General features: G+C 47.9%; 1 protein-coding gene across 4 annotated transcripts in view; it reads left to right on the plus strand.

The window, feature by feature from the left end:
- The first annotated feature begins 1285 nt into the window (after window positions 1-1285).
- The window catches only part of NR5A2 (nuclear receptor subfamily 5 group A member 2), a 134211-nt gene continuing 122327 nt past the window's right edge, over window positions 1286-13169 (plus strand). The window contains exons 1-2 of one of the 4 annotated variants that reach the window (XR_004627328.1): window positions 1286-1570; window positions 12966-13103. Coding sequence is in view for 3 of the 4 variants with exons in the window: in XM_002914613.4 (XP_002914659.1) it covers window positions 1507-1570; window positions 12966-13103 (202 nt within the window). In the remaining variant the exon portion in view is untranslated. Of the gene's footprint in view, window positions 1571-11664; window positions 12132-12965; window positions 13104-13169 lie in introns of those variants that run through there. The other 3 variants (XM_002914613.4, XM_034666991.1, XM_019794525.2) reach the window with 3 other exon arrangements.

Genomic DNA, 13169 nt, shown 5'->3' on the forward strand with positions numbered 1-13169 from the left:
CGAAGGCAGACGCTCAACCGCTGTGCCACCCAGGCGCCCCAGGAAACATCTTTAAAAAGAAGTATGTGTTCTCTGCCCTTCCTCCATACTGCTTCCCCTTACGGAATGATGGCTGGAATTCTAGCAGCCGTTCTGAAACATGAGGACAAGAGATAAAGGATAGTAAAATGGAAGGAACCAGATTCTGAACAACTTTGTAGAGCTATTGTACCATCCCTGGATTGTCTACATCTGAACTTCTAAGAGAAAAATAAAAGTTTTATTTAAACCACTGTTTTCCTGACTTTTCTATTATATGCAGTGAAATCTAATCCAAGAAAATATAATTTTGATGGGAAAAAGGCTGTACATAAACATTTCGAGTTTTCTAAATAGAATCTCAGGAGGGAGAGAAGTTTGCTCCATTAAAGAAATCAAAACAAACAACAACTAACTCTTTTACAACATGGGAAAAGATATGCATTATTATAAGAATCCGTAGTTTATTACTTTGAAGAGCAACAGGGTTATTTAACAAGAACCTAAAACTACTGTTGGTCATTTTAGTAATAGTTCTTTCATGGCAAAGAGTGATCCGGATTTTCCCCATGGATTCAAGCAAAGAATAATAACTTAAATTTATGGAAAATGTATTATGCCTTAATCATTTTGCCAGCACTAACCTCAAAGTATAAGTTTTACTTTATTGGGGGTAAAGAGATAGGGTGTGCTTTTAATCAATTGACTAATGAACAAACAAGCTAAGATTAACTTCACAGCTAATGAATAGGCGTGATTAAAAAGTTGGTTGACAACACATGAATAAATAAATGACCATAATAAGTTTGGAAATGCTACCTGTAGTATTTTAAAGTGTCAATCATATCTCTAGTCATCACTTAAAGAATTAATGTGTGCTAATGTTATCATCTAAAATATGTTTACAGAGGTCAGAAGAGCTACGTCTGTCCTCCTCTATGCAAAGAGGTGATGACATCAAGGGGGTATGTCACAAGCCTAAGTTTAGTTAGTAGATTTAAGTTGGTTTGGAGTTTTATCCATCAAGTATGATCTTCTGACCCCTCAGTTTTACAACTTTCCACTCTCTGCGCTGCATAGCACCTCTCCACTTCTGAGTTAATCATTTCTTTGCCATTATCTGCCAGGAGTTCTTATCTCTTTTGCTGTCACTTTATAACAGAGTCCTCTTATCAACTTGCATAGAGTCATGTGACCCGTCTAAGCCTATGAAAAGTTTCCATTCTTCTGATTAGAAACCATCATGTAACTGGATACATGGTTTACAGCAGGCCACTAATGCTGGAAAAAGTACAGAGTCCAGGGAAAGACTTACTTGTAACTTTCTGAATTCTTGGATTTTTTTTTTTCTATTTTCTTAACTTTCACTAAGGGTTACTGTAGTCTGATGTGTCCTCCCAAGGGCTACAAAATTTGACAAGCTGTACTTTTTCTTATGCTCAATGATTTCTGCTTTAAACCAAAGGACCTCCTATAATTTTACTAAGCATGTCTTCTAATTCGGATACCGGAAATTTACAAGATTCTCTAAAGCACGGACTTACACCTATTGGTAAGTAGGAGTTGCTCTATTTATCATCCATTTATTATTCTGCTACTACATTAATTCATGTAATTTAATCTCATTGATGTCTTTAGTATTTTAAGTCATTGCTTCTCCTATTGACTATTAAAACCACATAAGCCCATGTTTGTACCACACATTTATCTTTCTTGAAGTTAAAAAAAAACCAAATGAATATTTCAATATTATTCATTATATCCACTGTTTTTGGATGCCCATCCATTAGTCTAAAACAATAAAAAATGTATAATATATGTATTTCATCACTAATATTTTCTGATAATTCTAATCAGAGATAATAAGCTAAAATTTGAATAATTAGAAACAAGTTAACCAGATGGAGTCATCATTGATCAAACTTGACAAATAGCTTTCAAATATTGGTAAAGTTTTAAGCCACACCACAGTATGGTGTTTCGTTCATTGCAGATACTATACAGAATCTTTTGTTTCTCTGATGAATAAAAGCCATGCAAAAAACACATATATTTTTAATATATGTTTTTAATAAATATATGTATATATACACACACACCTCATCATTAGTTAAGGATTACAATTTAAGGGTTACTGTTTTCCAAAAAAATGCGCATGGCTTGTTTTTATTAACAGGAGTAAATAAAGCTAATTTTCACTTCTAAAAAGAACAAAAAATGTTAGTGTTACAGCAAGAATACATGCAATTAGTCCTAAAAGTAAAGGACTAAAAGGAAGTGATTTCCAGTGGTCTCTAATTATTAGCCTGTTGGCAGTCATGCCCTTTCTCCTTTCCCTTAGTTTTTGAAGGACCTGTGCCTTTTCTTGGAGCACTTTCTTAGGCTTTCGAACTGGAATTTCCCTGCGAATTCTCAGAGGCCTGTCATGAGCTCTGAGTTCCAGCTCTGCTGTAACAAGAAGGAGAATCAAGGCTTGGGCTTTTCCTTTTTCTCCCTTGATAACCAGCTGACTCCACCAAGTGCCGTGATTGCTTTTTTATTGGGACAATACACCCTATGGTATATCAATTGAGGAAATGGTTACCACCCCCCTCCCCCCGCCACCAAAATCTGTACTTAGGAAAACAGGAGGAAGGCAATCAGAGTGCAACAGAGAATCAATTGCTCTGCAGATAAAAAGAAAATATAAGCACAAGCAAGGAGGTGAAAGAGAAACACAAACGATTTCTAATCTTTTTTCGCCTGGCAAAACCGCAGCGGCGCGCTAGGGAGTCCTTCCAGGCAGCGACCGGCCGGGCGTCCCCTGGGCTCGGCGCGGGGGGCTTGCGGTGGGAGCGCGCTCAGCCGGGAACAGGGGCGGCGCGCGCGCGCGCGGTGCGGCCCGCGCTCCCGCCTCACCTCGGGTCGCGCGCAGCGGGGACTGGGATGCTGCGAATTAAGAGGGCGTGGGGTCCTGAGAACTCACGCGCGGACGCCCGCGCCACCGCGTCCCTCAGACCCCTGGGATGAATTAAAGAGGGTAAGGCGGTAGGAGGAGACACCTTTGCATTTCTCTCTGCTACGTTTTACCCACCGCCCTGGGACTCACAAGGCGCGGGCTATGCTGTAGAACCGAGGCGGGTCCATCCTGAGCGTAAAGAGAGATCTAACACCCTCAAGTCTGGGATCAGCCAGGTTGCAGAAAGCCAGAACCTGAGGAACGTCTGCCTAGCCCCGGGAGGACTGCTAAAGACTGAGACTCAAAAAAAAAAAGTACGGAAGGAGGTGCTCGGCGAGTCTACCCCAACACCCTAAACCTCTCCAGGCACTTCCGGGCGTCAGATCCCGGGATGACAAAATTCCAGTCAACTTTCCGGTAAAAGAAACCTCTTTCCGGATCTCGTTCGGCCTCCCGCCCTTTCCCAGTCCTCTCACTCTCCCTCTTCCATTCCCTGGTATTCCCATGTGGCTGTGAGATGTCCCTGTTTGCAACGTCTTAGGCACGCAAAGGCGGCTGCTGGCACTGAGAATTTCATCTATTCATGGGGTAGCCTCCAGGGAGCGCGGACGGGCATTCCTGGGGATTTCTTGGCTAGACAAGTCACCCAAAGGGCTGACAGAGGAAAAGGGGACATTGTGAGCCCTCAGTCTGAACAGCTAGGGCTGACCCCAACCCTGAAGGTGAGTTTCCTCTTGGATTGGATTCTGACTGCCCAGGGCAGGCCCCTTGAGAGGAACCCACGGGTGGAGTAGAGAGTGTCAGGTCCTGGGGTGGCTTTGAGGGGGCAAATGGCAAGTTAGGATAGTGATGGGGAGTGGTTCACAAAACTGAGGCCAAGGCATGTAGAGATCTGTCAGGGTTTCCAACTTTACATTAATTCAGTTGTGTTGTACTAAGAAATGTGCCTTTGTTTATTTCAAAAGCTGTCTCTATGGGTCCTAGGTGGGCATGACATTTTCCTTCTGTGCACACTGGTGGTTACATGAAAATTGTATATAAATGTCTGTACTCATGTAGAAAAGTGGAAATAAGATAACATTGCTCCTTCTGCCTACCTGCAAGATAATCAGAGTGTGGTGTAAGAGCAGCAGACTTGGGGTTATAACCAGATTGTTCCCTTAAAGTTAACTAGCTCTGGGACACTGTCCAAATTCTTGGTTTCTGGCTTAGGTTTTTTTTTTTTCCTTTCTCCCAAATGGGGCAATTTCACTGATGCTATATAGTAGTAATGTAATAGAGAAAGAGAAATAGAAAAAGAAAGAATACAGTATTTGTCCATTATCAACAAAAAAGCCAAATGTGTATGGTGGGAAGCATGTCCTATAACAAGTATTCATTGATTCTTCTGCAATGTCCTCAATATTATTGCTTTGATTTCTATGATATTTATGTGCTTCTTCAAATTAAATGCATTTATGGAAAACATTATACACATTCGATATATCATTGTCTATTACCCACAGGAAGTTATGTCTGCATAGTTAGGGGTACATAATACACAATGCAAACATTCTTGAGACACTGTATATAGTTTGTTATCTAGTCCCCTTAGCACTCTTGGAGTCTGATTTTATTCCAGCAGTCACCTCCAGTAAGCTCTGTGCCCATAAGAATCTCTGAAAGTAGACATCATGCAGTGGAAAATGAGATAGCCCATTATGTCACCCTAAACTCTGGCCAGCTTTATTTGTAGTGCTGTTTAGAATGTCAGTCACCCAGATCCATGTTCTGATTCTTGACTGCTGGGCTTAGGTGGCCAGTTCCCTCCAGGAAGCTGAAGTCTGGTGCCTCTTCTTCCCTGCCTCAGCCCAACTCCAGAAGAGTGCTTCCCATATCCCTTTACTGGCCTTGATCTACAAGTTCTGACTGGAACTAAAGGATTTCTTTAACACCTCTTTTTAATAAACCAAGAGAGATTTATGGAGGAAGGGACAACAGAGGCTTGGTAGTGCTTTTTTCCCTTTACTTCATGCCTCCACCCAGACACAATATCTAGGGCTATCTTAGGTTCAGCCTTGAACTTGAGATGAGCTAGAGAAGGGCTCTGGGACAGACTCCCACCTGGAGGCCCGGCTTCGCCCAAGCACTGGGGGATGTTTTATGAAGGGCAAGAGTCAGACATCTTGCTCCCCAAGACTAGAACCTACCTCAGGATAAAGCTATTTCTTTGGGTTGCACTTCCTCACTCTTCACCTTATTGGAACAAAAATTTCTCCAGGAAATCCAGTTGGCTTCGAGGAACTTTAGGAGTCTGGGGGCCTTGAGGTCTGTGGAGGACCTGGGGAAGAGTTGAAATATAACCAGTGTGAACTTGAGAGGTTAAGCCTGGGAAGAACCATGTGGACTGAACTTGACCAAATTAAAGACTGCCTCTTTTTTAGTCTTTTGGGAAGCTATGATATGTGTATTTTGTGTAATAAGTAAGAAAAGACACACTTAACTTTTAAACTCCAAATAATCTGCATACAGATGAACATAGCAGTTTGGTGAGCAGTTTTATCGGGGGTGTAATTAAGTCCCTGAGGACTGTGTCAAGCACTGCAAGATAGTCAAGTTAGCAAGTGCCTCCCACTGGAAGGATCTTATTTTCATGGTTCTAGAATGGTTAGTGATTCCCTTCCTAGTTACTTTCCTTACAGAAAGCCGAGTGTGGGTGAAGTTAGGGGAAAAGAGATAAATACAAAGGAGAACTGATATTTATTAACAGCATATGTTGATTTACTGGTACTCTCATACAACTATAAAGTTTACTTTGTTAACCTTATTTTACTGATGACAAAATCGAATCAGAAAGGTCAAGTGATTTTCCCAAGATCACTCACCTTGTCAAGAGAGTGAACTGTAATCAGAACCCATGGAGTTGATTCGGAAATCCATGATCTTTCTTAAAAGTAGTGATTATTTGCCTTTGTTGATAGAAAGGAATGATGATTAAAACCGATGTTGATCTACTCAGACATTCTTCCGAAAGGCATTTTGGGATGAAGAAGACATTTGTAAATGGCTCTTTATCTTCCTTTTCGTTCTACAGTGGAAATCAGATTTAGATCCCAGGGGAATTCAGCAGAGTGGGATGGGGAGAGGTGTGGGGGGCCCGGTGGGGGCAGCATCTGGGAGCCTTGGGGGCAGAGCAAAGCAGGTAGGAAAGCACTTTGGGTCTTCTGCTCCGGTTTCCTTGAAAGGATCTCTGGAGTTTGGAGGGAGTTTCTCTTGCAGTTATGGGGTGTAGGCTGGCAGCTTGCGGGACTACTGACAGACAAGGGAATTGAGAGAAAATTCAGAGCATCTATTTGGTGTAGAGTTGGTGGGTATGAGCAGAACAGAGAAATCACTCAAAATGAGTGACTGAGTTTTTTTTTTTTTTAAGATCTTTATTTGACAGAGAGAGCGCAAGCAGGGGGAGCAGCAGGCAGAGGGAGAGGAAGAAGCAGGCTCCCCACTGAGTAGGGAGCTCAACGTGGGGCTCCATCTCAGGACCCTGGGATCAGGACCCCAGCCAAAGGCAGACGCTTAGCCGACTGAGCCACCCAGGCGTCCCTGAGTGACTGAGTTAAGAGAGAAAAGGACCCTTTTTACCCTGAGGAACAAACATCTGTTGTCTCATAAGGGGAGGAGATAGAGAAAGAGATGGTTTAAGCACACGCACCCTTTTGTAAAAGCACTTTTGACAGACCCCGGTTTGTTTCTAGTGGGATGCTCATCCCACGCCCAGCGCTAACATTTTTCACAGTAAACGCTCATTCCTACATGATCTGGACGTCCGCAGCCTCAGCCCCACCAAGCTCCACCTGTTCCACCAGCGGTCTATATTGGATTGAAAAATCGGTCGGAACACGCCACCACGTCTCCGAAGCACCTCCAAACAAGAAACCCTGGGGCGAAAGCGGAAGAATTTGCCCCACGCCTTTGCGCTGGCTGGCCACCACTCTGAATCCTGAAAGTTGTCTTTGGTTGGGAGGAGGAGCCGACACGCTGCCAAACTAGCGAACTGCGTAACCTCCCAGACCCTAACACTTTCCATATTTTCGAACCGCAAGCCGAAGGGTGAAGATATCACCGCAAAGTCCCGCCTTTCCAGCTCCCCCTCCCTTTCTTTTCTGTCCCAAAGGGGCCCAAGTTGGTTGACAAACACAGCTCTACGCGGCCCGGCACTCTATGATCTTAAGAACAGAAACCCCTAGGGCGGGGGCCTTCCTAAGGCAAGAGTCTCCCGACCACCCATCCCTGCGCACCAAGAACGGAGGAATTCCCAAGCGAGGCGGCGCGGATTCCCTTCTTCCCTCAGGACACTTCCACTCTGGCCGGACTCACTTGAATGGTAGCCCTGAAAAGTATGGTGCTAGGGTTTTCGTTCCTAGTCCGGGTTGAGGAGGGGGGAGGGGATATGGAGAGTGGAATTGCAACGCAAGGGCTCAGCTGGTTTCACTAAGCGCTTGGTGGCCTGCTGGCGCTAGGATCGTCCTCGAGAACGCCACTCACTGTTCTGGTTTGTCCCGAGGATGGGCAGGGGTGGTTCCGAGACTGGAGTCTCACTGTTTTGAGTTGGAGCTGACTCACATCTCCATTTCAATTACAGAGGAAGAGATAGATTAGATTGGACCACCTACCCAAGATTATTTCCCCAGCCAGCTCCTTTCTCAAGACCGGATCTCTCCGCCCACTTGGAGAAGGGCACCGGCTATACCAAAGCGGGACGCGCCTGGACCCCTGGGTTGGGGCAACAGTCTCCAAAGAAAATGAAGCCAAAAAGTTCTACCGAGAAGCCTTTTTACAGAGATGCAGATTCCGATAATCCAGGCCAAACTCTCGGAAAACCTCACCTTTCCTTTAGGGCAAGGGTGGGAGGTTGGTTGGGGGAGGGGCTGGAGGAGGCTGGATTACCTGGATTATTACTTCACCTTGTATTTTCCTCCTCGGTAAAGACGGGGCCGTGATATATTATGTTAGTCTCATAGTGATTGTGAATCAATCCCCACTTGGCGGTTACCCCTGACTTACAAGTCTTTCCAGGGGTAGAATGTCTGAATTGAGAGCAATTTTTCCTTCTGCTCTACTAGCTGTGGTAGATGATGTCTTTAGTTATTTACACATGTACCAGAAAGGGATTTTTTTTTTTTTTGAACGAGGCACGACTTCTCACCTATTCAAGTTTATTTTTTCAAAGCTTCGGCCAATACGGTGCTCCTTGGTAATTTGTATGTCTACTGAAATTTAACCCCTCTCATCTTAAAGTGCTCTGGACGCCGGCTGGGGGAGCCTGGAAGCGGGGGCGGATAGGCCAGCCCTCAGAGCTCAGGAGCGGAACTCTGGAATTCTTGCTAAACTTAATTTTCAGAGAAAGGCAAAAGACGCTTCTGATGGGCTTTTTGAGTGGGAGGGGCTGAGAAATTAGGCAGAGCCTGAATTTTCTGTTTCTGATAAACTTGCTTCACTTTCTCCTCGGGCTATCCCTGCCACTTGGTGGAGACTTCCCGGAAAAAAAAAAATCTAGGTTTCTTCTGAGGCTGGAAACTAGACACGTGCTACGAGAAAAGTAATGATTTTGGTTTCTTAAAAACACCAAAAAGTAGAAATGGAGGAGACGTTAGAAATTGTTTCCAAGAATGTAGATTTGCAAGTTTCGTGCGGGGTTGGGTGGGTCATGCAAGGCTTCTCCCACCCAGGCGCGCGGGAGAGGTGGGTCTTCTACTTGGGAACCTGTGTTTTCCGAGCCCAGGAAACTTGAACCAGTCCTAAAAATCTTCACATTTTTCACTCCCTTTGCAGCCTGCATGCGTTTAGCGCGCGGGGCTGGCCAAGAATTCTCAGGTCAGGTCAAGGGCAGGCTGTTCCCGGCGCGCGGTCTGAAATGCGGCGTGGAACAGCGGAGAAGTGGAGGCGGGGGAGGAGAGCGAGGCAGTTACATCCTCGCTGGTGGGGAGTGCGAGACCTCCTCAGCTGCAGCCCGCCGGGTGAATGGGGCGCATGGCCCCGTAACGCTGAGCCTGGATAAAATATGCCAGGACTGCGCTCCTCGGGCTCATCAAGGCTGCGGGAGCCTCCCCTAGCCATCATCCTTTATAATTGCAACCGTCAATCAATGCTTTAAGACAAAGTCAGAACCGGGAAGGACGAGCCCTGGAGACCAGTCTCGTCGGAAGGAAAGTGGAGGCGTGGGGGAAGTGAGGGGAAAGGGGAGAGAAGTTTGCCAGAAGTTGGCAGAGGAATGCAAGGAAGAAATTGAGAATGCGCATGGTAGCTAAAGCTGGAACAGCCTCCCCCTGCCTCCCGACTTCTGGTCTGTAGTCTCTGCCACCAGCTAAGTTTCCTGCAGACGGGGTAGATTCCTAAGTGTGCATCCACTAAAAGGCAGAATGGCAGTAGGTTAAGATGTCCCTGGCGGAGAATGGGTTGCATCTGCTCGCCTGTGGGGGCTTTATTATTCCAAGCGGCTTTGTGTGTCTGTCGGTCAGTCCAGACTACAACTGGCATCAACGTTTAGACCACACAGGCCTTGTTCCCCCACTCCCATCTCAGCTGCCTCCCTCTTCCCGGGTCCTCTTGGCTCTCCTTCCCACAGATGCCTCTGCACCCTAGAACCATCCTCAGGGAACCGAGCCAAGGCACCGTGGGCGGCTCAGGCTCCTCCTCCCCCAACTCTCCTTCGGAGAGGGTGTTCTGGGAGACGCCCAGGAGGATCCCAGGTCACAGGGCAAGTGGGTCCTGGCCCAGCAGAATTGAAGGGTCAAGGGACGAGAACATTTCGTATTGAGGAGACTCAGAGGGTGGGGAATGGATGCACTTGCAGGGTGGGAATGAATGTAGTGTCGGAAGCCTTGGTGCCGCCTCCCCTCCCTCTGCGACTGCCCCAGGGTTGGGGACTCCACTGCTCCCCTAAACTCCTTGAGCTGACAACCGGGAAAAGGTGAGTGTGCCTTCCGGTCGCTGAGCAGAACCAATTCCAGTGGAAGATTTCCCACCATGTCCACTGCAGGCGGCGGTTTTGAAGTCCCCGAGGGGATCTGGGATAGGGTTGATCCTGGGGCACTCTTCTCTCCCTGGAGCAGGAGGCCTGGAGCACCGAAGTTTTCTCTGTCCTTGAGACCTCCTACATTTGTGGTGCCCCTTGCGTTCACTGCGGTCAGCCTGGAAAAGAGCCTCAAGGCAAGGCGAAATGCCTTGGACCTTTCCTCAGTGATACAACCGCGGATTTTTTTTTTAAGGGTGACTTTTTGAAACCTTGTCTTTAGCCCCCATCTCCCCCCAACCTCCTCTGATTTGGGGAGGAGATAAATGAATGTCAGCTGGCCCTCTGTCAACCATCACTTCTGGTTTGGGGTATGTGAGGTGAAAGCTGACTGGCTTGGACTGAAAAGATGCTAATATGGTCTAAACAAGCCCCTTCTGGGGCTGAAGCTGGGTTATGAATGTGATCACAAAGTTTGCCTTGGCTAGGTGAGGCTCTGCCTCAAGTCCAGGCAAAGATTTCACCATGCTACAAATATATGATCCTGTCAGACCCTCTTTCTACTTCTTTTAACTCCCCTAACTTCTTCCTTCAGCTCTACCAACCAGAGGACCTTCTCTCTGGCTCTGAGAGCTGGGAGCTCCCTCTGAGGACCAAGAGTCTGGGGTTCTCCGTAGCTGCCAGCCTGATATTTGTGAAGGTGCTGCATATGTGTCCCCACAAGCCCTTTGTAGTGGAAGGACACTCCTAAATTAAGACTTTGTAATAAACTGATTTTCAAAGTTCATCTAAATCCACAAAGCACTACAAGAACTAATTTGAGCCTTGAGATTTAATTCCTTTCCTTTTCTGAAATATATATATATATATATATATATATATATACACACACACACACTTAATTCACAATGGTATTTAAAACAACTAGTAATATTGAAAATGGATTGACAGTGTTACTTGATACTATCACAGAAATCTGGGCATCTTAAGGGTCACTAATTTTGGCAACCACAGCCCACTGCTCTTTCCAAACTAATGGACAGCCTCCCTCTGCCCAAGTTTAAACATATTTATGAAATTTGATGATGCTACAAAACTGAGATTTAAATAACTTAGATTCTGAATGTATATTGAAGAACAGAATGACAAAAAGAACAATTTAGAGAGCCAGCAGCCTCTGAATTGCAGACATGGGTGGGTGATGAACATCCTGTTTCATGTAAAAGTGTAGATTAATCATGGTGTTGATTGCAGTGTTTTTCAATTCATCAAATACTGGACTGGGCAGTTTGAATGTGTGATCTCCATGCCATTCAAATAGAATAAATTCAGATCTTTTGAGATTCAAATTCACCCTTGTGGGTGGACTCTGATAATTACCCGGTCTCACAGCAGACACTGAATATGAGGCATTTCATATGCAGTCATGAGGCTGGAAAAAATGTTTTTCATCTTGTTGGGATGAGATCTGAAAACTTTGAAGATGTAGCTGGGCTGGTGGCCGAAGAGCTTACATAACAGATGGTTCTTTAAAACTTTATTAAAGTGCTGGGCCTCTGGGCCTCATGTGGATTGTCCCACCAGAGACACCAGAATGAAAAAGGAAAGCCTAGTCCGGTCTTTGCATTCTACTTGGAAACGCAGTTCTCTAAAATTTAGGAAGTCTGCCGCCAGTATAATCTTGGGCTGGAGGGGGTGGGGTGTTTATAATTGAGTGAAGGAACTGGTAGAGTGGGGAAACAGGGATAGCTTTTTCTCAGATTCCCGGCGAGTGAGTGAACTTGCGGCGATATGGCTGTCTGCTCCGTGGGCCGGGACGCTCGGCCTCTCCAGGACTCCCGGGGCCCACGGTGGGGCCTTTTCGGACTGAATGCCGAGGGGGTAATGTAACAGGGAGACCCCTTGAGAGCAGGCCAGCTCTTTGGAGAAGAGGGGTCAACTGAATTCAAAATCTCTTTTCTCCTTTAGGTTGTTTAAATGGGTGTTTAACTCCCCTCTCCAGCCCCTGACCCGACACACGCGCGGAGACACGCACGCACACCCACAAACTCCCGCATGCCTCTGGCTTCCCCCCAGCATGCAGAAATAAATCGCCGCCCTAGTCTCCCGTCCTCCGCCGCGGCGCTCAGACAGAGGTCGCCTCTCACTAGCTGGAAGACCCGGCAGCATTCACATCCCCCGCCCCAGGTCAGGGTGGCGTGGGAGGGGGTTAAGGCGGGGTGGTGAGGTTGGGGCAGGCGAGGGGACTGGAGCATGCGCCTCATCCTCATTGGCTGGCGGCTGGTGTCCGACCGAGTCCGGAACCCGCGTCCCCATTCACTGTCAGCACCCCTCATCCCAGCCTTCCCCTTACCCCCGTCTTACTTACCTCCCCTCTCCTCCTCATCTTCCCCTTTACCTTGCCAGCACCGTCTCCCTCGGAGCTGGAAGGACTGCCCTCGGACACGCGGGAGGAGTAAACGAGAGGCAGGAGAGGGAGGTTGGAACTTCACAACTCCACACTTGTGATAGTGAGCGAGAGGGAAGCAGAGACAGGGGAAGGGGCGGAGAGGAGAGAGAGAAGTGAGGCGAGAGAGAGAGACCCCTGGCGATCCTGAGCCAGAGGGCGCGTGGAGGGAGGGGTAGAAATCGTCCAAGCCGTCCGGGAGCAGCGGCAGCGGCACCGCAGCGGCGGCAGCAGCAGCTCCGCGGCCCGCCTCCGCTGCCCGCCCGGAGCTCGGCCGCACACGGATCCGCGCCCCGGGCAGCTGCGCCCTCGCCACCGCCGCCGCCGCCTCCGCCCTCGCCGAGCCAGACCGAGGCACCGGGACGCAGTCTTCACCGCATCTCGTAGCCCGCCATCTCCTCCCAGCGGCTTGGGGGGCGGCTCCGGAGTTGCGAGACTGGACGGGGCTCAGGGGTCCTGACCGGCGGCCCCGGGAGGAGGCGGAGGCACGCTCCTGCGAGCGGGTGGGTGAGCCAGCACCCCAGTCGCCCCTCCCTTTTTTCCGCCGGAGTTGAATCTGTGCTGCCCGTGTCCAGGTGCTGGGCTTCCGGACGGACACGGACCCCCTATCCCCGCCCGCGGCCGCCTTGTCATGCTGCCCAAAGTGGAGACGGAAGCTCTGGGACTGGCTCGATCGCATGGGGAACAGGGGCAGATGCCGGAAAACATGCAAGGTAAGGAGGCGCTGCGCGGCGCTCGGGCTCCCGCGGCCACGCCACCCCGGGGCTCGCCCTGCGGGC

The sequence above is a fragment of the Ailuropoda melanoleuca genome, chromosome 8 (assembly GCF_002007445.2).
Source record: "Ailuropoda melanoleuca isolate Jingjing chromosome 8, ASM200744v2, whole genome shotgun sequence".
NCBI classification, from domain to species: Eukaryota; Metazoa; Chordata; class Mammalia; order Carnivora; family Ursidae; genus Ailuropoda; species Ailuropoda melanoleuca.